General features: G+C 50.0%; 2 protein-coding genes across 10 annotated transcripts in view; one reads left to right on the plus strand and one right to left on the minus strand.

Annotated features, from left to right (window-relative positions):
• MAP7D3 (MAP7 domain containing 3) overlaps positions 1 to 14,093 on the plus strand; it is a 30,937-nt gene extending 16,844 nt beyond the window's left edge. For 2 of the 5 annotated variants that reach the window (XM_045804818.2, XM_087860144.1), the window contains 11 exons: positions 2,448 to 3,079; positions 3,628 to 3,755; positions 4,027 to 4,229; positions 5,477 to 5,606; positions 7,329 to 7,464; positions 8,462 to 8,566; positions 9,539 to 9,592; positions 10,838 to 10,940; positions 11,954 to 12,152; positions 13,034 to 13,079; positions 13,860 to 14,093. In XM_045804818.2, coding sequence (XP_045660774.2) covers positions 2,448 to 3,079; positions 3,628 to 3,755; positions 4,027 to 4,229; positions 5,477 to 5,606; positions 7,329 to 7,464; positions 8,462 to 8,566; positions 9,539 to 9,592; positions 10,838 to 10,940; positions 11,954 to 12,152; positions 13,034 to 13,079; positions 13,860 to 14,003 — 1,880 coding nt within the window. In that variant the 3' untranslated portion in view covers positions 14,004 to 14,093. Of the gene's footprint in view, positions 1 to 2,447; positions 3,080 to 3,627; positions 3,756 to 4,026; positions 4,230 to 5,476; positions 5,607 to 7,328; positions 7,465 to 8,461; positions 8,567 to 9,536; positions 9,593 to 10,837; positions 10,941 to 11,953; positions 12,153 to 13,033; positions 13,080 to 13,859 lie in introns of those variants that run through there. The other 3 variants (XM_045804821.2, XM_087860143.1, XM_087860145.1) reach the window with 3 other exon arrangements.
• Positions 14,094 to 19,365: 5,272 nt separating this feature from the next.
• Positions 19,366 to 25,114, minus strand: part of FHL1 (four and a half LIM domains 1) — a 60,009-nt gene continuing 54,260 nt past the window's right edge. For 3 of the 5 annotated variants that reach the window (XM_087860013.1, XM_045804815.2, XM_087860014.1), the window contains 6 exons: positions 24,021 to 24,202; positions 23,487 to 23,661; positions 22,731 to 22,900; positions 22,074 to 22,260; positions 21,252 to 21,451; positions 19,366 to 20,872 (listed from right to left, as the gene is read on the minus strand). In XM_087860013.1, the coding sequence (XP_087716139.1) occupies positions 20,789 to 20,872; positions 21,252 to 21,451; positions 22,074 to 22,260; positions 22,731 to 22,900; positions 23,487 to 23,661; positions 24,021 to 24,176 (972 nt within the window). In that variant the 5' untranslated portion in view covers positions 24,177 to 24,202 and the 3' untranslated portion in view covers positions 19,366 to 20,788. The remainder of the gene's footprint in view (positions 20,873 to 21,251; positions 21,452 to 22,073; positions 22,261 to 22,730; positions 22,901 to 23,486; positions 23,662 to 24,020; positions 24,203 to 25,114) is intronic. The other 2 variants (XM_045804811.2, XM_045804814.2) reach the window with 2 other exon arrangements.

Consider the following 25,114-nt stretch of genomic DNA (forward strand, 5'->3'; position numbering starts at 1 on the left):
GGTAATTGTGGTAGTTGTTAAATTTTTTAATGATTTTTTTGAAAAAATTTTTAAAGATTTTATTTATTTATTTATTTGAGAGAGAGCACAAATGGGGAGTGGCAGAGGGAGAGGGAGAAGCAGGCTCCCTGCAGCCTGTCATGGGACTCAATCCCAGAACCCTGAGATGATCACCTGAGCTGAAACTAAGAGTTGGACGCGCAACCCACTGGCCCACCCAGGCGCCCCAGCCCTAAATGTTTAAAGATCTATGGGTTTCTTGACCTGTGCTTCAGTGTGCCACTGAAGTTAAGAGTATCAAAAATGTTTATAGTATCAAGGGAGAAAGTTTCCTACTCCACCCTCCTTTTTCCCCTAAACTGTGGAAGAATAACGTTGAGCTGCTCTTCAGCTTTTTATTAACAGTAAAATAAAATCCATCCTCAGGCTTATGTGGATTTTCTCACTTATAGGTCACATAGAGTGTTAGATATGCCTGTGGGTGGTAAGAAGTCCTCAGTAGTGGAGACCTCAAATGCACTATTCCCATCATTCTTTCTTTTTTCCTCCACTTTTTTCTTTCCAGAATTTATCCTTTTAATTCTTTTAATTTTTTTTCTGTTAATGTTCATATGATTAGTAAAATAAATTACAGTGCTATCATAGCTATCATAGACTTTCTGGTAGTGCAGCTACTTTTGGTTCAGATTCCTTCCTGACTTTGTTTTTGCCCCATTATATGTATGTCAGATTATTTTCTACCAGTCTTCCCCCAGTCTCCTGTAAGATATTTCTTGTATTAACTTTCACTCTTGTTTAATAATCTGTTATTTCCATAAAAATGTAATATTTTATCTTAAATTTCTGTAGCTATAGTTAATATATTTTTGTAGCACAAATTGTCAGTGTTAAATAATGTGACTGTTTAGGCACATACAGATATGTAAATAAAGTACTTTATCCACCAAAAGTGGGGGACTAAAAAATAACATTTAAGTCAGTCACATTGTTTATTCATGAGTAGTCAGTCTTTGGTAATCTGTTCTATTTTGATTATTTGATGAGATCCTGTAAAAGTTTACCACCCAGATTTAAAGAAGAGGTGACAAATTTACCAAGTCTTACAAAAGCTACCACCAAATACTTTCTAAAAAAATATTCACTTCTCTTTATTATACAAGCAATAAATATTTAGTGTAGAAAAAATATTAAATATGATTTATTATTATCCCAGTAACTCACTGGTAACTGAATATTTTATGTTTTCTTCACAAAATGGGATTATAACCTATTTTTGTGTTTTTGATCTGCTTTTGTCTAAACTCAACATATACCATTTTCTGGGGTCACCTGGGTGGCTCAGTTGGTTAAGCATCTGACTTCGGCTCAGGTCATGATCTCTGGGTCCTGGGATCCAGCCCTGCCTTGGGCTCCCCACTCAATGGGGAGTCTCCTTGTCCCTCTTACTCTGCCCTGCCACCCTGTCTGTGCAGGTGCTCTCAAATAAATAAAATCTTTTTAAAAAAGTATATATATATCATTTTCTATGTCCAGAAATTATATATTATTACTGTGAATGACTGCTTTAGTATTTTCTAAATTTCCTGTTGAATATTTGGATTATAGTTTTAACTGGTTCAATATTATCAGTAATCCTATAAGTAACCTTATTATTACATATCTTTTCATGTCTGATTTTTTTCCTAAGAATAGATCTTGAAGTAAAATTGTGGGAACAAAGAGTATGTCCTTTGTAATGGCTTTTGATACCTTATTGCCCCAATCCCCCCTAGCAGGAGCATATACAGATCCACCAGCAGTGTGGGGCTGCCTGGTTCTCAACATAGGTATTTTCACTTTCTTCCTCGTTTGCTGGTACTGAGTATTACCAATTTTATCCATTTATTAGGCAAAAAATATTTAGATTGTTAAAGCTGGAAGAGACCTTGAAAATCTAGCTCATTCTGATTAATGTCTTATTATAGTTTTTATTATGGGTGAGAGAAAGTGCTCTTTTTTTACATTAAAATAGTCATATATGGAGTTTCTTACATAAGCACTTGTAATGGTAAGATCTCTGGCCCTGGTGAAATTGCTTTATATTACTTTTTTAAAAGTGTTGAGTATTTTGTAATGTGTTATGAAAATCATTTGAAACTATAGTATGATTAAAAGAGAAATGGCTTATTGCAAACATCAACTTTGGAGAAGCATCTTCTTTTCACCTGTAGTGGACTGTTGCTTTCACAATACTTCTTAATGGTGGCACTTCTGAGGTAGCAACTTCGCGATGCTTCTGTCGCATGTCTGGGTTCCATTTCACTAAACACTTCTGTGTTGTGGGTAATCCCTGTAGTTTACTAATGAACACATGGTCTCTCTTTTTTCTCTTATACTGTTACGTGGTACGTTTCTGTCTTGTCCGGTTTCTGAGTGTATGCAGTTTCATTCTGTCCTCTCACCCACAGGCACCCACAATACTTTAATACAGCATATGAACATGCCCTTGCGTAGCCATAGCAGTGACGAATTGAAGAGTACCACCGTGCTCCGCAAGTCAGCAGTGGCGGGGCTTCCCCGGGAGAAGGTGGAAGCACTCCCCAAGGCGAACATGGAAGCGGCCCCCCACGTGACTGTGGAAGCAACCTCCGAGGCGAGCGTGGAAGCGGCCCCCGAGGCCAGTGTGGAAGCGGCCCCCGAGGCGAGCGTCAAAGGGTCTCCTGAAGGGAGTGTGGAAGCATCACGTGAAGCAGGTACGGAAGCACTCCCTGAGAGCATGGAAACGTCACCTGAAATGAGCGTGGACGTGTCCCTCGAGGTGAGCGTGGACCCATCGTCCCTCGAGGCGAGCGTGGACCCGTCGTCCCCCGAGGTGAGCGTGGACCCGTCCCCGGAGGTGAGCCTGGACTCGTCTCCTGAGGTGAGCATGGAAGCGTCCCCTGATGTGAGCATGGAAGCGTCATCTGAGGCCAGTGTGGAAGCGTCGCCTGAGGCTAGTGTGAAGGCACTCCCCAAAGAAAGTGTGGAAGCGTCCCCCAAGGCATCCCCCGAGGTGGGCACGGGAACATCTTCCAAGGTGAAAGTGAGAGACTCTCCACAGGTTTGTCAGGTGTCTTTTATTGACAGATTTTCTGTTAAAATCTGTATATTTAGTTGTGTAGGTTATGATAGGTCAGGTTTCACAACATAAGCAACTTAATATTTATAGCATTCTGTAATGAAATTAGTAAAATAGGGTGACTTTCTTTAATGATTGAAAATTCTCTGATATCTGTTGTACAGTTTCCCCTCAAAGCTGGAATATTAGTTCAGTTTTAGTAGCAGGGAGTAACTGTTACATGAACTGTTTCTAAACTGAAGAAAAGGTTTTTTTGAGAAATGCTGCAAACCTTTTAATCAGGATTTAGAAATAGAATTAGATTTTAAAGTGAAAGATGTTTTAAGATAATTATTCCTGTGACCTTGAATTTTGTAATCTGAATTACTAGTCTAGAAGAATATATCTGTACCTAATTCTCATGCTTGAAAAGAAAATGGGGACTTTAAGGAGCTATAATTGTATTATATTCAGGGTATTTTTATCTTAAAAAAGCCAGCCGCAGTAAGGTAAATGCTAATTTCTTAATCTGATTATGTTGCTCTGCACAGAAATCAGAAATGGACAAACAGGCCTCAAACCCTGCTACCAAGAAACGCCCATCATCGCACATACCGTGTTATAAATGGCCATCGTCTCCTGCAAGTGGGTGGCGTCCGCCTTCTCCCATCAGTGTTAAGTAAGTAGCTTATTTGCAACTGTTCCTGATAGGTATTTTACCAGGATTAATTTCACATCAGTGTTTCATAAATGAAATAATGTCATATGCGTCATAAAGTAAATATAAAGAGAAAAAACCTTTAAAAATGGATTTATCCCTATCATAAAATATTATCTCATAATATCAAGACGTTATATTTTATGAAGTGGCAAATTATAAACTAATTAGCACCTGTCTATTACAAAACCATATCAGATTTCCCCCATTCACGGTTACTTTTTCCTGGCAGGCAAATGCAGAAGAATCGCCCCCCATCACCATCACCCATCATGTCAAAACAGTCACAGTCTTCTCTTTCCTATAAAATAATCCCTGTTCAGCGTAGCCTGTTGACACAAAATGCATTAGGTGCTCTTGGAAAGAAAAGAGAAGGAGTGCCTAAAACTGCTAACAGCTCTGAGGCTGTGAGCCAAAAACAGATGATCTGTGAGGGTAAGTTCCTTTACTACGAACTTTATTTTGGCAACACGGAAAATCTTAAGGTAGTTTGGGAATGGTCACCTTTGTTTTATTCCCCAATTCTGAGAACTTTAGGGAGTGAGCCTTCTTTTGATAAAGAGTTTAACCAATCATTGGCACACTGTTTACTTTTCCTTGCCAGAGCTTCTCACTCAAACCCACCCCCTTGTTGTTTTGGAAAATCCATTTTTGGAACTGATGTTAAAAGTACTGGTTGGGGGGCACCTGGGTGGCACAGGCAGTTAAGCACCTGCCTCTTGGTTTGGGCTCTGGTCTTGATCTCTGGGTTGTGAGATTGAGCCCTGTGTGAGGCTCTGCACCCAGCATGGAGTTTGCTTGGGATTCTCTCTCTCTCTTTCCCCTGCCCCCCTCCCCTCAAATAAACCTTAAAAACACAAAAAAGCACTGGTTGGATGAGCTCATTGCTCTAGGTGATCCCTGGGGTCCCTTCCCGCTTTGATAGTGAATGGCCTTAAGGCGTCCGTCCTTGGAGAGAGCACATCTGGCCATTTGTGGCTGAGCAGGTGTCCATCGAGAGTTGATGGGCATTTCCATACATGGACCATAACATTTTAAATACACTAGTAAATTTTTCTTTTTGAAAGATCTCCACAGTGATTTATTTTATCACAGAAATAATGTTTATTACAAATTATTCATTCCTGATGTCTTAAGATCCTCGTCATATGTGATTTATTTAAAGTAGTCATGTGGACTGAAATATTACAGTATGCTTCCATGTGATCAATCAGATATAATATACTATTACCAATGTTCATCTAAACAGTAATTATTTAGTAAAAATTATGCACAAATTTCAAAATGCATGCTGTATATATTTTTGTTTAGTCAAGTATATGCTCCTAGACCAAGCATAAGTTTGTCTTCCTCTATATTCAGTGTATCTTAATCTTTCTCCCCATCAGGTCAGTTCAGTCAGATATCTCAAAATGGCTAAACCAAAGTGGGAGGACATTATTTCATTTTGGAGCAAGTAGTTATTAAAAAGAGACAAACGGCTACTTCTGTTATTGGGAGTGGGTTTGGGGTTTTGAACCACATCTGTTCTTTAACCACTTACTTACAGGTTGCTAGTTACTTAGAAATTTTAGACCGTGTGCATATTGTTTGGGTTTTTAATGTTGTTGGTTGTCTTGCGCCTTGGACTTAAGGAGGTTAAGTTCCCTAAGCTAACTGTTTTACGTGTTGATTTCAACTAGAGTCTGGTAATAAAAGCACACCAGGGACTATGAATGCCGAGGAGGCAACAAAAATTTTGGCAGAAAAACGAAGGCTTGCTCGTGAACAAAGAGAAAAAGAAGAAAGAATACAAAAGGAGAGGGAGCAAAGGTCAGCACAAACCTACTCTTTCTATACTTTCTGTCTTGACCGGGGCCCAGATTTCGAAAGTCAAAATGTACCTTCAGATTAGATGTATTATCAATAATCAAAGAGTAACTGACTTTTTCTTTAGCGTGAATCAGAAATGACTTGTTGGCTTTGAAACGAATGTGGGAAGCATCTCCAGCAGAGAGGATGCTGGTCTGTAGAGGATGGTGTAGTCCTCTGGGGTAGCCATGCATCGTGCATACAGATGCGTAAGGAGACCAGCACTTGGGTCAGGGTCCCATAGCTCAGCAGGAACACCCGAGCGATCACGCCAGACCGTTTCTGTGGGCATTCACTGTGGTCAGCCCCTTTCTTTGTTTCAGAAGTCTTTTGTAACTTCTGAATTTGTAAACCTGGAAAGCGTCCTTCCTCGTGTTTTGCTAGGGGTGCTTTCCAGTGACATTTGTGACACCTCAATTCATCAGTCCTTGCCGGAAGGCTTTCCTGTGGGCAGCAAACCTCATGTACACTTGGGTTCATTCTAACTCCATTTCAGGGTTTCTTGACCCTCAGTCTGGAGGCTTGCTTGATTTAGGGCCCTGGACTGTGAAGCTCTGTTCACTGCCTGCACAGAGTAACTACAGTCCTGAGTTTGTTTTTAAGTAGTAAGTGTTCAGAATGCAGTCACATGCTTCCAGTACACTTTATATGGGTTTGGAAGAAAGAAGGGGATGTTGTGAATAGCAGACACAACATGTTAACTTGAAGAACATCATTCATTGCTTTAACAGCTCATTTAACATTTTCAAAGCCCTGCACACTGGTCAGTGTGGATGGGCTTCCCTCTGGGCACCACCAGACCCTCCTTTAAATTATCATGTGTGAGATTGGGTGTGAACATGACTACAGTGAAGCCTTTTGGAGGGTTCCATGTGTTTAACACAGTTAAGGAGTGCCATTCTTTCTCTCAACTTTTAAAATGCAGGGTAGCCCACTAATTGATAAAAATCTTTTTCTACTACCAAGAGCTAGTTTCCCCCATTTAAAAAGGGTATAATTGGGGCACCTGGGTGGCTCCATCTGTTGAGCGTCTGGCTCCTGGTTTTGACTCGGGTCATGATTTCGGGGTCGTGGCATCAGGCCCTGCGTCAAGCCCAGCCTTGAGCCCTGCTTCAGGCTCAGTGGGGAGTCTGCTTCTTTCCCTCTTCCTCGGCGCCCCACTTGCATGGGTGTGTGCTCACTCTCGAAGATTATATGTATTTATTTGAGAGAGAGGGAGTTAGCACAAGAGGGGAGAGGGTCAGAGGGAAAAGCAGACACATAAGTAGTTTCACTATAAAATAAATGTACAGGGGCACCTGGGTGGCTCAGTTGAGCATCTGACTCTTGGGTTCAGCTCAGGTCAGATCTCAGCCCTGAGTCGGGCTCTGTGCTGAGCATGGAGCCTGGTTGGGATTTTCTGTCTCCCTCTCCCTCTGTCCCTCCCCCGACTCATGTGCACACCTGTGTGGCTCACTGTCTCTTTCTCTCTCTCTGAAATAAGTAAATAAATCTTTTAAGAATGCATGTACAGGGGGCACCTGGCTGTCTCAGTGGAGCATGCGACTCTTGATCTCGGGGTTGTGAGTTCGAGCCCCATGTTAGAGATAGAGATGACTTAAAAAATGTACGTACTACTGCAAGCTATATATGGTAGAGACTGAGACAAATACTAAGAGTTGTTTAAATGTGCTGTGTCATTAGCAAAGTGAAGGACGTAGCAGAGAAAGCAGTAGAAGGCCAACGAGAAGAATTCTTGAAAGTGGAAGATGAGCAACAACAGAAGGAAATAAAGAAGAAAGACTGTCCAGATCCAGAAGACCAGAAAGTGCTACTGCAGGTTTGCTGGCTCTCCACTTTATCAGGGGTTGAGAACCAGATTCTAAAATTCATTGGAAACCCAAGGCAAAAATCCGTTTCTCCAAGAAAGATGGTGAACAAATGTTGCCTTCTCTGGCCGCATTTTGCCACTGTAGCCTAGCTGCTACCCAGCGCTGCTACAAGTCATTCCCAGCTACCCGTGGCAAAATCCTAGAATATTTTCCAAGTGAAACAGAAGTAGAAAGCTGAGAATTATAAATTAGTAGTTTTTTACTTTGTCTACATAAACAACATTGCAGCTTGGTTTCAGGAAGTGCCATTGCTCACACAGATTAAATGTCCCATGTGTTTTCCCAATCCTGCGCTCTGTGGCGACACACACAGCTGCACTCCACATACCCCCCAACAGAGACGATAAAAATTATGAATGCCTCTAAAAGTTTAAAGTCCTCCAATTCCCCAGTAAGAATGTCTCACCCATGCAAATTCAAATCATCTGGTAAATAAATCCATAAACTGAGCTTGGACTATACTCAGTTTGAATTACTAACACAGCCTATTTAATATTCCAGTTTTAGTATATCCCTTAATAAGATTAGTTGTATGTTGCATAAGTGGTTGTGTGCATTTGCATTCCTCGGGAAGCTTCCTTTAAGGATCCTCTCAGTGCTGTTGAAAGGCGTAAGACTTGTGGCTCCTGTTGCTGTGTTAATGGATAGCTACATAATCACTCCCTTTGCAGCTGTAGTGGCCTGATGACCATTGTGCTGCAGCGGTAACCCTGAGGGTCCTGGAGGGGACCGACATGGCTTCTAAATCCTCAAGGCGATAGCCTGGTTTTGTGCATTTTTAGCTAATGCTTTGGAAACAGAATTTGTGGATGTCGTGTGTATAGGTACTGTCAATCAGGTTACGTTCTTTCATGCTGGATAACCTTTAACTATTTAACTTTTTCAGCTTTTGTTCTCAGTTATCACTCATATATTGAGAGTGGTATTTTTATGCAAATTTTCTAGAAAGGGGACGCCAAAATAAAAGCTCAGGAGGAGGCTGACAAACGCAAGAAGGAACAGGAGAGAATTATGTTACAGAATTTGCAGGAGAGATTAGAGAGAAAAAAGGTACTCTTTCTGTTTTGGGAGTTTGGTTCGTTTCGAAAATAACGTTGGGTACATGATATCAAAACGTGTTCTTCAAAATCACAAGTAAGTGGTGTGCTTGCCTCTGGTGCTTCCCACTGCAACTCTCTTCTTCCTTACCCAGGGATCTCACCCTTCATACGTAGAAGGGTCTCCTCTTATTGACCTTACCTCTCCATCACAGACCGCTGGTGACCAGTACAGTGACACCTCAATATCACAAACCTCTGGGAACAAAGCTCCTTTGAACGGAGTCACTCTGGTCATGGGAGGGGTTGGTGGAAGTTAGTTTCTTCTGGCCTGGGCTGGAAACCAGGAACTCAGTGGGAGGGAGCAGCAGGTGCAGGCTTCTCTCAAAGGCCGAGGTGCAGGCTGTTTGTAAGGTGGGACCTCACTTTGTGCAACTCATTGGGCTCATTTGGGATGAGAGGAGGCCCCAGTCCAGACTGCAAGGCCTCTCTGTTGGGAGATAGGTCAGCCTGAGGAGGCCAGGTGTGCACTGGGGAGAAAATTCTCTCTCTCCTTTGTGTGTGCTCTTTGCAGTCACAGACTTCTGACAGTGTCACATCATTGGGGTGCATTCTTTTTGTTAATACCCACTTCAGTCATGGTCTGTTCAGACTAAAACGATAAAAAGTCCTAACGGGTTTGCAATAGTATGTGCTTTTAAGTAATGAATTTCTAAGTCTACAAAATTAGGGGTGAAAGGTAATTGGGATTCTGTGTTAAGATGGCAAGTATAGCTGCTAGCACTCCAGATGTTTTCTGGGTGACTGCCACTGGGACTGGGAGGACCCCGGCGGCTGCCCCAAGGTCTCAAGGTGGTGAAATCTGTGGCTTGGGAGCAGTCCTGATGCATCTGCTTGTGGAAAATGGAAGTAATCAACTTCTTCAGGACCGCTGGTTTGTTTTTAATCTGTTTTCATGTTTGAATTTTTATTTTCCTTTAAATAGAGAATTGAGGAAATTATGAAGCGGACAAGAAAGACAGATTCGAATGCCTCAAAGGTAGTCTATGTGTCCCTACCAGCAGTGCGTAAGAATTCCTGTCGCTTCACCTTCTTGCCGACTTTTCCATTTTTGCCAGTCTGGTGGTAACTCAAGCATCACGCTCGCATGTCCCTGATGATGAAAGAGGTGGAGCACATTCTATCTTTAATTAGCTGTCCTGTTTTTTCTTGTGTGAGACGCTTGTTAGGATCTGTGCCCAAAGCCTTTGGGTTGATACTTGTCTTTTTCTCACTCACGTGCGGTTCTTCAGCTGCTCTGGATGCTACCACTTGCTTGCTCCTTTGTGCTGCATATATCTTCTGCCCTTGCGCGGCCTGTCTTAGTGCGCGGTCTGCTGCTGCATAGAAGTTCTTGATTTGCACACTACCGAGTTGATCAGTAGTTTTTGATGATTAATGAACTCGAGTGCCTTTTCATCTGCTTTTTGGCCATTTGGAGATCTGCTTTGGTGAAGTGCCTTGTCAAATCCGTCGTCCGTGTTTCTGTTTGGTGGCTGGCCTCCTTCTTGCTGATGTGTGGTTTTTACCTCCTCTGCTTATGGGCCCTGCACATGCGTAGGTATTGCTGTAGTTGGCTTCATACTCTTGTAATGCCTTTTGACGAACAGAAGTTCATTTTCCTCTACGGTAAGTGCTTTTTGGGGTCAATCTCACAAGTATTCGTTTACCCCAGCATCCTGTCGTTTGAGGTATCCCATGCCTCTAAGGCCTTTTCCCTCCAAATTCTATGCCCTTTACCCTTTGTGCTACCAGACTGGTATTTTAGCTCTTTCCAGTTCCCCAGTGTGGTCATTCATATCATGAAAATTTAGAATACAAATGTCGTTTTTGGAAAGTGCAGCAAGTCACCATCTGAAAGATCATTTAGCTCACTGGCCTGAGAAGTTTCCTCTCAAGAGGTAGCCAAGAATTTTTTTTTAGCTGTTCATCAGTTGGCCCTACCTTGGCTTGGTTTGGACTCTGAGCAGGCAGAGGCCCCATGCCAACCCAAAGCCGTGGCCCCCCTGGCTCCCACTTGGGGAAGTCTTTCATTGTTGAATGTCTTTCCCTAACTGGAAGACACAACTAGGGCCACCTGTTCTGTCCCCTGTAGTCTTGGGGCCAAAGAGGTTAGATTTTTTACCTTTTAATTGAAATGATGAAAAATAGCCATCAATCAGTCCAGCATGAAACCTGTTTTCTTTGAAACAGCCAAGTCAGGCTGACGGAATATTAGATGTATTCATGACTTTTCTCATCCTAGGCTGCAGAACCATTTGTGGATACCACATATGAGGAGGACGAGGCGGACGACGAGGACGAGTCGGACAGTGACGACGGTTCCTTCGATGACCTGCACCCATCAGGTTTGCTCGCCTTCTGAGTTCTGCTAGTCACTGTGTAGGAGTTGGACTGTCTGGGTTCATCTAGGGGCTCCTCTGCTGCTGAGCTGTGTGGCTTTGGGCAACTTACTGAACCTCTCTGTACTCAGTTTTCCTACCTGAAAAAGGGGAAGCTAATGTGGTCCTCCTACGGTAGCACAAGATTGCAATGAGCTGATCCATGTCGTGCTAAGGATAGGGCCTGACGCCCAGACTGCTCTGGGGAAAGCCCACTATGGTGGTGGTCGTTATCCTTGTATAGCGTGTTCTGTTAGGCAGTAGGTGGTAGCTCTTACCCGAATGTGAGCATTTCCTAGCTCCCGGCCTTGTGCGGCCTCCATGACTGAGCACAGGTGGAATTCCGCGTCCCACCTCCCTGAGAGAAGTGTGACACCTGCCGCGATCTGAGAGCCCTCTGAAATGAGTGGCCGAGTCCCTCGCGGGTAGGGACCACTTTATGGCAGCAGTACTAGGCACTCTCTAGCCCACGAGCAGAAACGAACATGCGAGTCAGAGAGCAGCGTCCAGGGAGCCTGTGGCGAAACAGAGGAGCTCACCGTGTTACCGCCACCATCTGGTTGGCCCAGGTGCAGTGAGAACAGAGCAGTAGGAGCTAGGCCAGGCGCAGGGTCGGCTTTGGGCGCTGAGGAAAGGTGAAGGTAGGAGGTAGCACTAGCATCGAGGCTAAAAGAAGAGGCGGGATCGGCCAGGTGGCTAGTCAGGACGAGGGGTAAGAAGCCTGCTGCTGCTGCCCCCCAGCCTACACTCTCGCCTGGCAGAGGTAGGAGGGCAGGTTCCTCAGAGGCGGCCCCTTTGTGCTTTGAGGCCCGAGCAGGCCTGTGCGCCGGGCGGCACCCTGCACCCCACAACCCTGCTGCATGGCCCTCCCTGCCTGTAGGCGGCCGCTGTGCCCTGGCCCACCACCATCACAGCCCTCGCCTTCTGTTGCCTTCGTTATCGAAACTCCAGTTTTAATCTTCTTCCTTTTGTTTTCCAAGCCTTTATAAATGGCATGGATTCATCCACAAAACTCAAAACACATTTTAAAAACATGAAGAAGAACACTCCCAAGCTGGTGTTTTTAGACGCCACTTCTGGCCAAGTCTGTAGAGAGACAAAAACATTTTTTAATGGCGACATGAAAAACTTCAGACAAAAAAGTGCGAAAGACCCCTTGGCTCAGGCGAGGGGTACCAGGTGAGTCACTCAGCGAGCTTATCAGAATAAACTTGGTGGGAGTCATACATGAGATTATTGACTGAGCCCTTAGTTCGTACCAAGCACTGTGTCCAGTACTTCCAGAAATAAACTGATCCCCACAGCAGCCTTGCTAGGTAAGGGCTATCATCTTCACTTTTACAGACGAGGAAACTGAGGCACGGAGAGATGACGGGCCTTATTTGCCCAACATCCCATTGTGATAGGGCAGAGCCCACATTCAAACCAGATACATCCGGCTCTAAGCTGTGCTTTTGTGCACACTAGTTAGCGTTTGCTCATAAAATCTGGGAGGGGGAGCGTTGAGTGACTGCTGTATACCAGGTGTTTGATGTTGCCTGTTCTGATGCTCATTGCAACTCTGACTTCAGTATGGATGTCATTTTACATGTGGGGAAACTGAGGATCAGAAGTTAGGGTGGAAGCGTGGGAATAGATTCTTAGGAAGGCTCCCCGGGGATTGCCTAAAAAGACGTGAACCTCCAAGGCCCACAGGAACATGAGGGGCCGAGAGGCGCAGTGACGGGCTGGACGGAGCCCTGGACCGGGGAGAGCCATGTTCGTCCTCACTCCACGGTTCTGGCCGCATCCCGGATCCGCGTGAAGTGGGGAGCGGGACTTCTGGAGCCCTGCGTGCTCAGCTGGTCCTGGCCTTGCTTAGTGTTTGCTGAACCCTGGGACTTGGCAGGACACAATTTGGAAACCAGCGTGTTCTGTGATCTCCAGGTTCCCCTCCCACCTTCCCATGCTAGGATTCGGAAGGATAAGTTACTTATACTTCATTCAAGGCTAAAGCGTCTTTCAGGACAAAACCTTGGTTTTGGGATTGTCAGGATTCTAACCCAAGCATCTCTTTTCAGATCGTCCACCAAAAGAATGACCAGCCGAGCAGCAAAAACCAGAAAGGCAAGTGAAACATGTAACACCGTGGGACCTTCCAAGAGTTTATATCCAGAGGCACAGGAGTGGATCTGTGACAAAATTATTGCCATCAGAAATGAGGCAGAGTCCCTTATGTCCAGTATCCCTCCTGATAGCCGAAAATACCATCTGAAAGGTTCCATGACATTCCACCAGAGTCCCCCGGTGCCTTTAGACGACAAGAAAAACAAATCTGTTCCTGCTCCATCGGGTAAGGCCTCCTCCTATCTTTACCTTGCTTGAAAGGCAGTTGGCCATGAACCCTCCTGCTTCTGGCTCTTCCAGGGCTGCCTTGGCACCCTGTAACTTTGAGGCAAGTAGGGAGACGGTGGTGGGTCTGAAGGCTAGGTTGGTATCAAAGGGTCTTCCATTAAGTTGGTTTTGAGAGAGTAAATGACTTGATTCTAGTTTCGATGCCCTGCGTTTCCTACCAGATACACAGAGTAGGCTCTCATCAGCGCCCCTGATCCACCAGCTGCTTCACGGCGTGCAGACAGTCGTGTAGGGCACGGGGTTAGTCGGCCCTTTGACTTTGTGTCTCAGCCTGACTTTCCAAAACCAAAAGGCCATTGCTTTTCTTTCCTTTAAGAGGCTTTCTTCGAAATTGAGAGGCAGCTTGGGTCCTGGGGACACCAGTGTGTCAGCAACGTTGGGTTGGGGAAGGGGTTGCCGAAGGTCCCGGACCCACCGCGAAGAGAGGCTGGGGCCCAGTGGCAGTAAGACCAGCATCTTCTCTACTGTTCTTTTTTTTTTCCCTCCGGTCAGATATGTAAACTTGGCGCAGCCCAGAAGAGAATTCATCCTCTACTGTGGATCTCAACTTCCAGACCCCCTAATTTTTCTGCCTCTGACTTGAACCTCACCACCAAAATGACCATCAAAAACAGGGAGAACAGACAGACACCTTAATGTATATCTCAGAAGATACATGTTATCATCTTGACTCTTGCCAACAGCAAGGGTTCTGAGTAAAGAGTCATTTTTGTTTTCCTGTAAAAACCGCCATTGTCTCGTTCTTGTTTTCCAGCCAGGGTGCAGGAGTGCACAGCAAGGGTGCCCTCGAAAGTGGTCACTCTGGAGCGTCTAAACTGAGGAGAATTTTCCGTCTTAAAACACTGCTTATTCTGTTTCATGGTTACGTTACTTTAGCAGTTCAGAGTGGACGTTCACTCTCGTAGGGGCCGTAGTGGGTGTGTGAGGGGCTCAGGATTGCTCACAAGAACTTTGCTGGGTGGTTTCTAATAAATAAACAGGAGGTTGCAAAATCTAGTTAAGTCACGTTACCATTACGTATGTATGTTTTTAGCTCTGCCATCACCCGAGTGCACAGGCCCTGGCACCCGCAAATGCTCCGGGTTCTAGAAAGTGCTCTCAGTAGCACCTTTCGTGCTCATCAGTGTTACCTTTTTTGAAGTGCACCTTGGGGGTTTATTTCCAAAAACATGCAGTGTTTTTATTGTACCTAAAGCAGTATCTGGCTGTTGTCTGGCAGGGCACGCGTCATTCCCCTAGTTGTTGGCAGCGTGTCTTCCTTTGGTCCTTGTGCCCGCCAGGCCTGCCCTTGGGTACACAGCCTTGGGCGGTGGGGCCAGAGCTGCTTGCCTTTCCCTCGCCCCTGGCTGCAGGTGAACACAGGAGCAGTGCCATTCTTTGGTCCCCGTGATAGATAGGCGCGCACACACACGTCTACACACGTACACACGTGTATACACATTTGCACACACACGTTCGCATGCACACACGCACACGGAATAGCTTTCCTAAAATCTGTCAGATTCTGCTTATGCACGCCATCGACTAAAACTTAAACGCACAATAGTCCTACTGTTAATGAGGTTTCTGGTGAATCACAACGAGTTTCAAGCAGGCCCATGTCCCTTTCTAGCCACCAGCCCTGGATTAGTAAAAGGAAGGAATCCTTTCTGGTTCCTTAGTTCTTGGCCGTTCAGAGTGCTGTACCGTTGTTACGGTTTAGATCTTGGTGCCTTCGATTTGAAAACTCTTTTTATACACTAGCTCTTTTGTATAGAAGGCAAGGACAATCATCCTGACAAATGAGTTTCTGCTATTTTTCTGCACAAATGTCACATGTTGGAACACTCTGTTACACCCACATCTATATGTGTGCTCTGTAAAATAAACTTGGCAGATAAAGCAAGTTTTCTTTTTCATTCTGATCACAAAAGCCGAGCTGCTGTCTGCTGGTGGTATAAGGGGGACCCTAACTGTTAACCAAGCGTTGAACGGAGGCAGGTGGCAGGTCCGGTAAAAGGTGAGCAGGTCCTCTGCTCCCCCCACCTTCAGCTGCCGGTCATGCGGCAGAGCCCCGCTCGTGGGACATGGCGGTGCCAACCCTCAGATTCTCTGCCTCTTGCCAGTGGTGGCTCTTGACTTCTCCCTGAGGCCAGTGACGGTAAAGTATTTTCCTGTCGGGCACTGGGGTGGCTCAGTGAAGCGTCTGCCTTCGGTTCGGGTCATGATCTCGGGGTCCTGGGATCGAGCCCCACATCAGACTCCCTGCTCAGTGGGGAGTCTGCTGCTCCCTCTGCCCCCCCCCCCAGCTCATGTGCTCTCTCTCAAAATAATTTTTTTAAAGATTTTATTTATTTGACAGACAGCCAGCAAGAGAGGGAACACAGCAGGGGGAGTGGGAGAGGAAGAAGCAGGCTCCCAGCGGAGGAGCCCGATGTGGGGCTGGATCCCAGAACACCGGGATCGTGCCCTGAGCCGAAGGCAGACGCCCAACGACTGAGCCACCCAGGCGCCGCTCTCAAAATCTTTTTTTAAAAAACTTTTTTTTAAGTACCTTTCTGTTTACTGTGGTGAAATCCACACTCCCCGTGTTGTGCAACCACCACCTGTATCTGGTTCCAGACAGTTCCATCACCCTCAAAACACCAGTCCCCTGTAAGCCGTGACTGCCCACACCTCTCCCCAGCCCCTTTGGGGGCCTCACGCTAGGTGCCTGCCGCGGAGGAGAACACTGCTTTCTGGAGCCCGAGTGTGAGCTCGGCGGTGATGGGGCTGCTGCATGCGCTTCTCTTCCTGCCCTCCCCATTCCTGTGCGTGGCTAAAACCGATGTTCCGACCTGCCTGTAAATGTTTAGTTTCCCACCCGGAGACGTGTTCTGTTCTGCTAGGTTTTGTTTTCCATCAGGCGAGGTCCTCATTTATCCTGTCGTGGGGTCTGGTGCCGAGCAGAACGGCGGCAGCCAGCCCCACTTGGCATTCCGCATTGCTGGGCCGGCGGCTGCAGCTGTTGACCCGGAATGTTCTGGGGCGCGCACACCACCGGCCACGGGCTCACAGCTCTGAGGTGGTGGATGCTGGCTGAGCCCCCGCCCTTGCCCTGGCCCAGTGCCCTTGAACCTGGTGGGGGGTATATGACACCTTGGTTGCCTCAAGGGTTCCTTCCTGTCTGGGTAGTCTCTTGGTGTCCCTGCCCCCAAGGGATGGGTCCCTAGGTTCTGCCAGTGGGTTCTGCATATGGGCCCGTTTCCTGCACCTGTGTCATCTCGCACAGGTACGAAGCCTTTGAACAGCTCCGTACGCTGGCTGCCACAGCCGTGCAGCAGGGGCTCCTGGAAAGGATGCCAGACAGGGACTTAAAGTCCTGAGTCTTAGCCTGCTGTGTGGCCTGGCTTGTGTTTTCATGCGATGTGCTGTAATCTCGGAGTCCCCTCTCAGTCCTGAGGAATCCTCCTTGTGGCCAGACCGGAGGATCGGGAGGCGAGGCAGAGGGAGCAGCAGGAGCTAGTGCCAAGAAGCAAGAGCCTGGAGGTGGGCCGGCTGCTGCATTCTATCAGGGGTCCGTTCCCGGTGGCCCGTTGGGTCCCCCCCCCCCCGCCGCCCCCGGGCCACGCAGGCCTCGTTTGTGGAAGCAGGCCCTGGAGAGGCCGCCCTGCTGTCGCTCGCCCTTCCCACCAATCCAGTTGCAGTGTTTCTGGATGGGTATGTCCAGGGGTTCCCCAAGTCTTGTAATAACTGTAGTTAGGTTTACACGTGCCACATGCCAGGGACTGCAGAATTAGGCATCTTTTTATTTATTTTATTTTATTTATTTAATTTTTTAAAAGATTTTATTTATTTGACAGACAGCCAGCGAGAGAGGGAACACAAGGAGGGGGAGTGGGAGAGGAAGAAGAAGGCTCCTAGCAGAGGAGCCTGATGTGGGGCTCCATCCCAGAATGCCAGGATCATGCCTTGAGCCAAAGGCAGACGCCCAACGACTGCGCCCCCCAGGCGCCCCAGGCATCTTTTTAAACCCCGTGAGGGTGGGTATTCATTTTTACCTAGGAGGATGCAGATTGGTGGAGATTGGCGCTTGGTCAACATTGACAACTAGGAGGAGGCAGAACGGATGCTCAAATTCAAGTCTGATCGTAAAGCCAACACCCCGTCTTGCTTTGCAAGTGGGAAGCGTCCCGTGGCTTGCATGGCGGGTGCCGGGGGTCCAAGCAGATTGCTTACATTTATGGAGCTCGTGTACTAGGTGTCCGTTTACTAGGTGTCCGTCGCCCTGCTAAGCGCATGTTATGTGATCTGCACGTGGTTGCGGGAGGTAGGAGTTCTGTCTCATTCTGCAGGTGAGGAAAGCAGCGTAGAGAGGTCAGGGGAACTTGTCTGTGGTCTCAGTGGCATAGTGAGTGGCAGGACAGTCTGCTCCAGAACCCACCCTGTGACCCACAGGTAGGTATGTTCTTGGTAATTCTGATCCCCGTAATTACCAGGGAGAAAAGGGCTCTCTGACGAGAAGTTGCTAACTAGAAATCTCCCCTCCTTCCTCCCGAGTCGCAAGCATCACTCTGCAAATTGAGTACTGAGCGGAGATCTGACGGTTTCCTCATTGGGGCCGTCAGACACTGGCCCTGCCACCCGGGGCTCACCCTTGCTGTGGCGATGCGGCTCATGGTGACCTCTCTGAACTTCCGCACTCTCATCCGGACAGTGGGGGCGACAGTGCCATCAGCGGTGGCTGTGCGGGTTAGCTCTCAGAGCCGGATGTGTTCCCCGTGAGGAGTGGGGAGGAGGCAGCTTACCGGGAGGCCAGGGAAAGGGGCGCGCCGTCAGGGAAGCCAAGGCCCAGCTGGCCAGGCCGGCCCCAACCTTGGCCCTGGTGTGGGCTAGAGTTTTGCAGGCCAGGTGGGATAGGAAGGCCAGAGGGTGGCACAGGATTGGGGACCAGCGTAGAGTCAGGGCAGATGAGGGAAGCTAGGGAGGGAAGGGGCCGAGCACCAGCTCAGTGAGAATGAGGAGGAGCCCCTCCACCCCGGGGGGTGGAGGGCAGTGGAGGTGTGTCGTGGTCTCACCCTGAGAAGTAGTCCTGAAGGAAGTCCCCACTCCATCCCAGTATTGTCTCCCCTGGGCTCTCCCTTGCTATAACCCAGCAAGCTCCCTTGGGAACCACCCCCCCCCACTCCCTTGGGGCCCCCAGATGACCAGACACTTCTCATGGTTTTAACTGCTCGTTTCTCTAGGAAGACAGACACAAGGGGATGTCACCTGTTCATAAAAATGCCCATGGTTTCTTGCTGACAGGTTTTGATTCCCTGCTAACACGATCAGGTCCATGTCCGCACTGAAGGGGTCCTGCCCTTCGCTTTTTTAATTATAATTTTTTTTTATTCTGTTAGTCACCATACAGTACATCCCTGGTTTTTGATGTAAAGTTCGATGATTCATTACTTGCGTATAACACCCAGTGCACCATGCAATACGTGCCCTCCTTACTACCCATCACCAGTCTATCCCGTTACCCCACCCCCTCCCCTCTGAAGCCCTCAAACTGCCCTTCGCTTTTATCCCTATGGCCCGGATGCTCATCAGACCGTCGGCCTCTCCCCGTGCGGCCACAAGGGGGAGCGAGTTTCTCCCGCCGGCCCAAGGGTGGAGGGTGCGGCAGTTGACAGGGGCAGCCCGCGTGGATCCGGAGGGCACTGGGAAAGGGCAGCCAAGCAGATGGGGACTGTGAGCCTCTGACACCCTTCAGGTGCCTTTCCCCCCCCCACACCCCCAGGCCAAAGAAACCCGTGCCCTTTTTAAGGGATGTGCACATCTGCAACATACTTATTTGGGGTCAGAGTGGGTTTTTGTTGTTTTTAACTGGGTCCAAGTGCTCATACGGGTTTTATCTTGCTTAGAATTCCTCTGTTCTGTGCAAGTGCACTGAACGGAGTCCATGCTTGAAGGAAGGCAAACAGTCATTGGGGTTCTGGGATCAGGAGTGTCCCCTCACAGCCACCCCAGCGGCAGAATCAAAAGACCAGGCAAGTTATTTATATGCTGCTTTATTTCTGTAAGGATACACTGAAACGTTAGAGGATAATAGCTAATGACAAAATGTAGAAAGGAGGCATCGGCTTTGCTAACCACTCCTACGAGCATGTTACTACGCACTGGCATTACATGTTTACTTTTGATACTGTCTCGTTATACTATGTCCTAGAACAACGTCGATGAGAGTACAGTAAGTAGGTGAGCCTGCAGCTCGGGTAAGCGCTACATGGAGATCCGGGTCCGCCCGTGAGGGTGGCCACCACTCCCCCAGAGATCCAGTAAGCTCTGAGGGACAGTCCTAAGAATCGCAAGCGAAGGGACTGGGCGGGCCTCTTTAGCACAGGGACCAAGAGCAGACAAGTACTATGTTACAAGGGGTTCAGCTCGTCACTGTCTGGAAATGTCCTATCGTGTCAATGACCGCCCTGGCGCCCGCTCAGCTACCCCTCTACAGTGTGACGGTTACTTCTGTAGGATGAATTGCAAGACTGCAGGAACGTCGGAGGGGGCGAAAATACTGACATGCAAGTCTCCAAACCCATGAACTATGTTACTAGTCGTTAAAACAAAAATATTAAAAAAAAAGAGAGAGAAAGGGCAGCTGGGTTAGTTTTGTTAAGCTTCCAGAAGTATTCGCTGTGACGATGTTCCTGTGAAACAGGCTCGTTTTCTCGGGTCCGCCTACACTTCGCAAATCACCTGCACGTTCCCTGCTTGAAAGCAGGAACATTCAGAAAACACGCCACACAGGGAAATGGAAGGTTAGTACGGGGGGAAAGGTCAGTTTAGAAAGTTACAGCTAAGTTCAAATGTTAACTTTCTGGAAATCCATGTTAGTCGTTTGAAAGCACAAAAGAACAGAAGGGAGATTCTGATGAGGAAGGTCAACCATGCATTTCGGGTAAGTTCGCTTTCTGCTCACGGAGCACGTGAGCAGCCGAGTTGGAGCAGCCGCTGCAACTCTTGCGTGTCCCGCGGACACGGCGGGTCCTGGCTGAGCCACGAGACGCGGCTCAGCGGGGCTTCGTGTGTGTTACGCTTCTCGCTGACATCACTAAGCAGCTACACGGTCAGCGCTTTTCTGCTCTATGATAAACATGCAGAGGAGTCGAGCTAACTAAGTGTGTGTGTGCTCACGGCAGCTACGGAGGGGTGAACTTGGCCGCTACATCCTAGCACGATCACGGTGTGCCCTTGCGGGAGTGCTACTGTAAAATGGGGGCAAAGGCAGGAGGAGAACTTCAGAGGTGGGAGGCCGCTCTGGCCCTGGGGGGGGGGTGCGGGCCAGAGGGCGAGGACACAGAAAAAGACTCAATTCCGTTTTACAGGACAGGAGCCCCTGTCACTTTACAGCTTTTTGGCACAGTCGGGGCAATACACTTGCTCCTCATGGAAAACAAAGCGCTTGTTGGCCAGATTCACGGAGCATTTTTTGCAGTGGAAGCAGTAGTCGTGCCAGGATTGTCCTTCATAGGCCACCACACTGGAGCCTTTACCAAACCCTGCGGAGACAACAAAAGCAAACAGAGGAGCCGGCTGAGTGTGCATGGGCGAGAGGCAGGCCGCCGCCTTGCCCGGTCACGGAGCCGACAGGTGCGCGGGGGGCCGCCCGGGCCTGGCCCCCGGCCGCCCCCCGCCCCGGCACCCCACCCCCCCCACCGCGCACCGGCCCCCGCGCCGCCGCCACCCTGCTACGGCTCTCCAGGACCTGAGAAGATGCCAGAGCTTGGCCACGAACCCACACTCCCCTGCCACCGCTATTGCCCCTGTGACGCGCACCGACCTCCCAGCATAACCAGTTTCTTTGATTTAGGTCAGGGCCATGGCATCAAAGTGGCCACCAGGAGGCAAACTTGGGCTGTTCGTGGGGTGTGCACTTACCGGGCCTCGAGGAGCTGCTAAGCTTCGATTTTTTCTATAAAGAACCACCACCCACGAGGGACAAGTCCTCTCTCCACCCGGATGCCTGCCCCGGAGGTTGGCGCTGGGAAACAGGGTGAGAGGCAAGCGTTTCCCGTGGCACACTGGGGGCTTCCTAGCTTTAGAGACTGGGTGGCTCACTCTTGACACAGTCCTTTTCCCTGAGGATGGCAAAAGTCTTCTCAAATGTACATTTCAAGGCTCCCCGGGGAGATGGGAACATTGGAGGCGGGGAAAGGGCCCAGGGCACGTGGATCGCGGCCGCGAGATGAGGAATGAAGTGATTAGCTCTGCTTCTGATCGCAAAAAAGCTGCCCGCAGCTACCTCTGAGCTAGCCTGCCGCTAGGGGCACTCTAATCCCAGCTTGCCGCTCGCCAGCCTCCCCTACCCCCTCCTCCCCAACAACCCTCCCCCCACGCCACCCTCCCCCCCCCCCCCCGCGGTCCTCTCCCTGCCCGCCGGACCCCCCCTCCCCCCTTCCCTCCGCGCGCGCACGCGGTGCCTGCCTGCCCGTGGCCGTGGCCGTGGGTCTCAGGCCCGTGAACTCCAGCAGCGTCGTTAGTGAGTCAGCAGTAGTCGGGAGGTGTTCTGTATTGCAAAGGCTAAGCTGGCCTGAGAGAGAATCCAGACTATGGGGGGGGGGGCCTTCGGGACCACAGTGGCAGGGGGAGAGGACATTCTCTGGGGCCTTTGTGGATGAAACCGACGACGTAGGAAAATGAGAGATGGTTACCATGCGCAAGACCTAGCCTGGCGGACTTAGCAAGGACTCTTGAGCCTACCCGTGATGGGGTTCTTGCATCCAGCACACTTCTTGGCCACAAAGTTCTTGTAGCAATCCACGCAGTAATACTGGTCCTCCACAGCGGTGAAACGCTGCCCAGCCAGCTTCTTAGAGCAGGTAACACACACAAAGCACTCGGCATGCCAGGGCTGATCCTGGTAAGTGATTCCTCCAGAGGTGATGGCCTAGACCAGGGAGTGTAGCACCGGGTTCAGACTCAACAACCATTTTGTTGAATGCCTACTGTGTGCCAGGCACTGTGCTGGGCGCTTCGGTATACAGTATCTCATTTAATCGCCACGACGGCCATGGGAGGCAGGTGCGATTATTATCCCCGAGTTACAGATGAAGACACCGAGGCTCAGAGAAGGCGAGCCCCTGCGTGGGGTTCCACGCAGCAACCAGGGGGGCGAGGCAGGCCTCTAGAGCCGGGGCCGCCCGAGCCTCCGGAGTGAGTGCACCCCTGGACGGCCGGACGCGGCTCGGGCGCCGCTCTCTCCTACCACAGCGTCCTCATCTGCAACCCGAGAAGAATAATTCCTACGTCGCAGGGCTGTCGTGAGGATGGAATGGGATAGCGTGTGTGCAAGTGCTCTGCCAACTGTCAAACGCTTCTAGACACAACAGTCAACGCACAACTCCCTTGACAACGTACCTTGTTGCACTTCACGCAATGTTTGGCAAATTTGGTCTCATGGCAAGTCACGCAGTAGAAGTCCTCCCCTTTCGGGAAGAAGCTTCCAGTCCCGATGACTTGCTTGCAGTGGCTGCAGGTGAAGCAGTCTTTGTGCCAGACGGTCTTCTTGTACTCCACGTTCTGGTCTCCTGCAGGGGGGAAGCCGCCGGTAGCCCGCTGACGGTGCCCTGCAGGGGGCTGCATCCACTCGGCCCTCCCGGGCGCCTCAGAGGGGCAAATGCAGGCCCTGCAGTCGTTGGCCTCACGCTTCCAAACACCCTCCCCGTGGGGGCCTCTCGCCACCGTCCTACTGGGGTGGTGCCCGCCGGCTTCGGTCAGGGGAGGGGACCCTGGCGGTAGTGGTGCCTGAAGCCCCACCCCGCCCCCACGGCCTTGGCGGACCTGACCTGGCCCAGAATTCCACCCTGAGGAGGTCGCATGCTTTGCTCACTCACTCTACCCAAATGAGAAAGCGCTACATACTTTTCACTTCTTTCTCTTGCCACAGACCGCTCTCTCCAGTGTTCCTTAGTTGCCGAGTGTGTGCGTGTGTGCGAGCATATATGTGTACGCAGATATACGTGTATATATATGCGTGCACATATACGCTAAAACCTAAGCGCGGCTCACAGCAGCATCACCCCACCACCGCGAGCCCCGGCATCGAGCCCCGGCATCGTCTCCGCCCTTGGGGCCTCCTCCCTGCCTGCCCCCGGCGGGGAGAGGGGACGCTACCTGCCACGATCGGCTTGAAGCAGCCCTTGCACTTGGGGGAGTCCTCCCGGGTGGTGCACTTGTTGCACAGAATCTTGTTGTCCTTGGACACAAAGGTCTCGTTGGCCAAGGGGTGAAGGCACTTGGCACAGCGGAAGCAGGTGTCATGCCAGTAGCGGTTCTTGTAGGTCACCTCCTGGAACCCAAGCAGAAGGCGGTGGGCTGCTGGGAGAGACGCTGGGGGTGCCGGGGGGGGGGGGGCAGGGGCCCTTCCATCGAGCCCCAGATCCCTGGGGGCGAACTACTGCGACAGTGACAACATGGTCCCTTACACCTGGGACGCCCTGCGGTGAGTGTCCTTGTGAGTCACAGGAGGGCAGAGGCAAGGAAGAGCCAGAGCCAGGGCCTCCGGGGGCGGGGGGGGGGGGGCGGGGAGCTGGGGACTAGCGCCAGGAGCCAGGGCCGCCACTCCATCCCTGCCGGCCCTGCCCTGCACGGGGTCCCCCACCTGCCAGCCCCCCCCCCCCCCCCGCACACCGGGCCAGCCCCCGTTACCTTGGAGTCGGCCCCAATGGGCTTCCGGCACTCCACACAGGTGTTGGCGCAGAACTTGTCGAAGCACTTCAGGCAGCAGTGGTGGCCATCCTTCTGCACGTACTTCTTCCCCTGCAGGGAGTCCCTGCAGTAGTGGCAGTCGAACTTCTCAGTCATGGTGCCCACCTTGTAGCTGGAGGGACCTGCGGGGCAAGCGGACAGAGCAAATGAGCCCCAGGAGGAGGGGAGCGCGCTGCCGCCCAGGCTCCCGGGGACAGCTGTGCCGGGCCACCGGGGCCTGGAAGCTGGGTCGCAGCGGCTGCCTGAGCCCGGCTGGCCATGCGTACTTCGCTGGGACCCTGGGAAGAAACAGCCTCTCCCCGCCACCCCAGGGGCCAGAGTCCGTGGCCGGTGGGTCCCTGAGGACACGAGAGAAGTGCTGCTGGGGGGAGGGGGAAGACTAGAGGGTCAGGGCTCGTGTTAGCCAGACAGGGCTTCTGGAAAGGTGTGGTGGCTTCAAGAGAGGGGCTTTCACGGGAAGGGACGCACGGCTTGGGCGCAGCACCAGCAGCAGCTCCCGAAGGCAAGCTGCTCGGAAGCCGGTGGCCGCAGGGGTGCCTGTAGCCGAGGCTCCGCTCCCCCCCCCCCCCACCCCCGCCGCTCCTGCCGGTGTCGGGCTCTTCCTCCCAGACCCCAGACCCCACTCCCTCCTACCCGCAGGACTAGGCTCCCCTGATCGAGGCTCACAGCCGCAGGGAGGGGAGAGGACACCGGCTACGTGAGCCGTCCTTATGGATCTGTTCAAAATGCCTGCTTCTGATCCTTCAGATCTGGCAGAACACTTTTAAATCCCAAATGGATCCAACACAGCTCACCGCCCCAGAGAGGACTTCTCACGACCACCACGAGGCACTACCAGCAAGGTATACAACCGTGAGCACTTGGCACGGCGATGTGCCGTGCTGTGACACGCCAAAATCAAGTCCCCCCTTTGCTGCAGGAAGGGCGGCTCAAGAGCCAACAAAGTGTTATTACTTAGGACATTTGCGGTTTTAAAAATTGAAACGTGAAAGTATGATGGGGAGGGGGGAGAAGCGCTTTTAAAAAGCATTAAG

The sequence above is a fragment of the Ursus americanus genome, chromosome X, assembly GCF_024610735.1.
Source record: "Ursus americanus isolate L20-20 chromosome X, mUrsAme1.1.p, whole genome shotgun sequence".
Taxonomy (NCBI): domain Eukaryota; kingdom Metazoa; phylum Chordata; class Mammalia; order Carnivora; family Ursidae; genus Ursus; species Ursus americanus.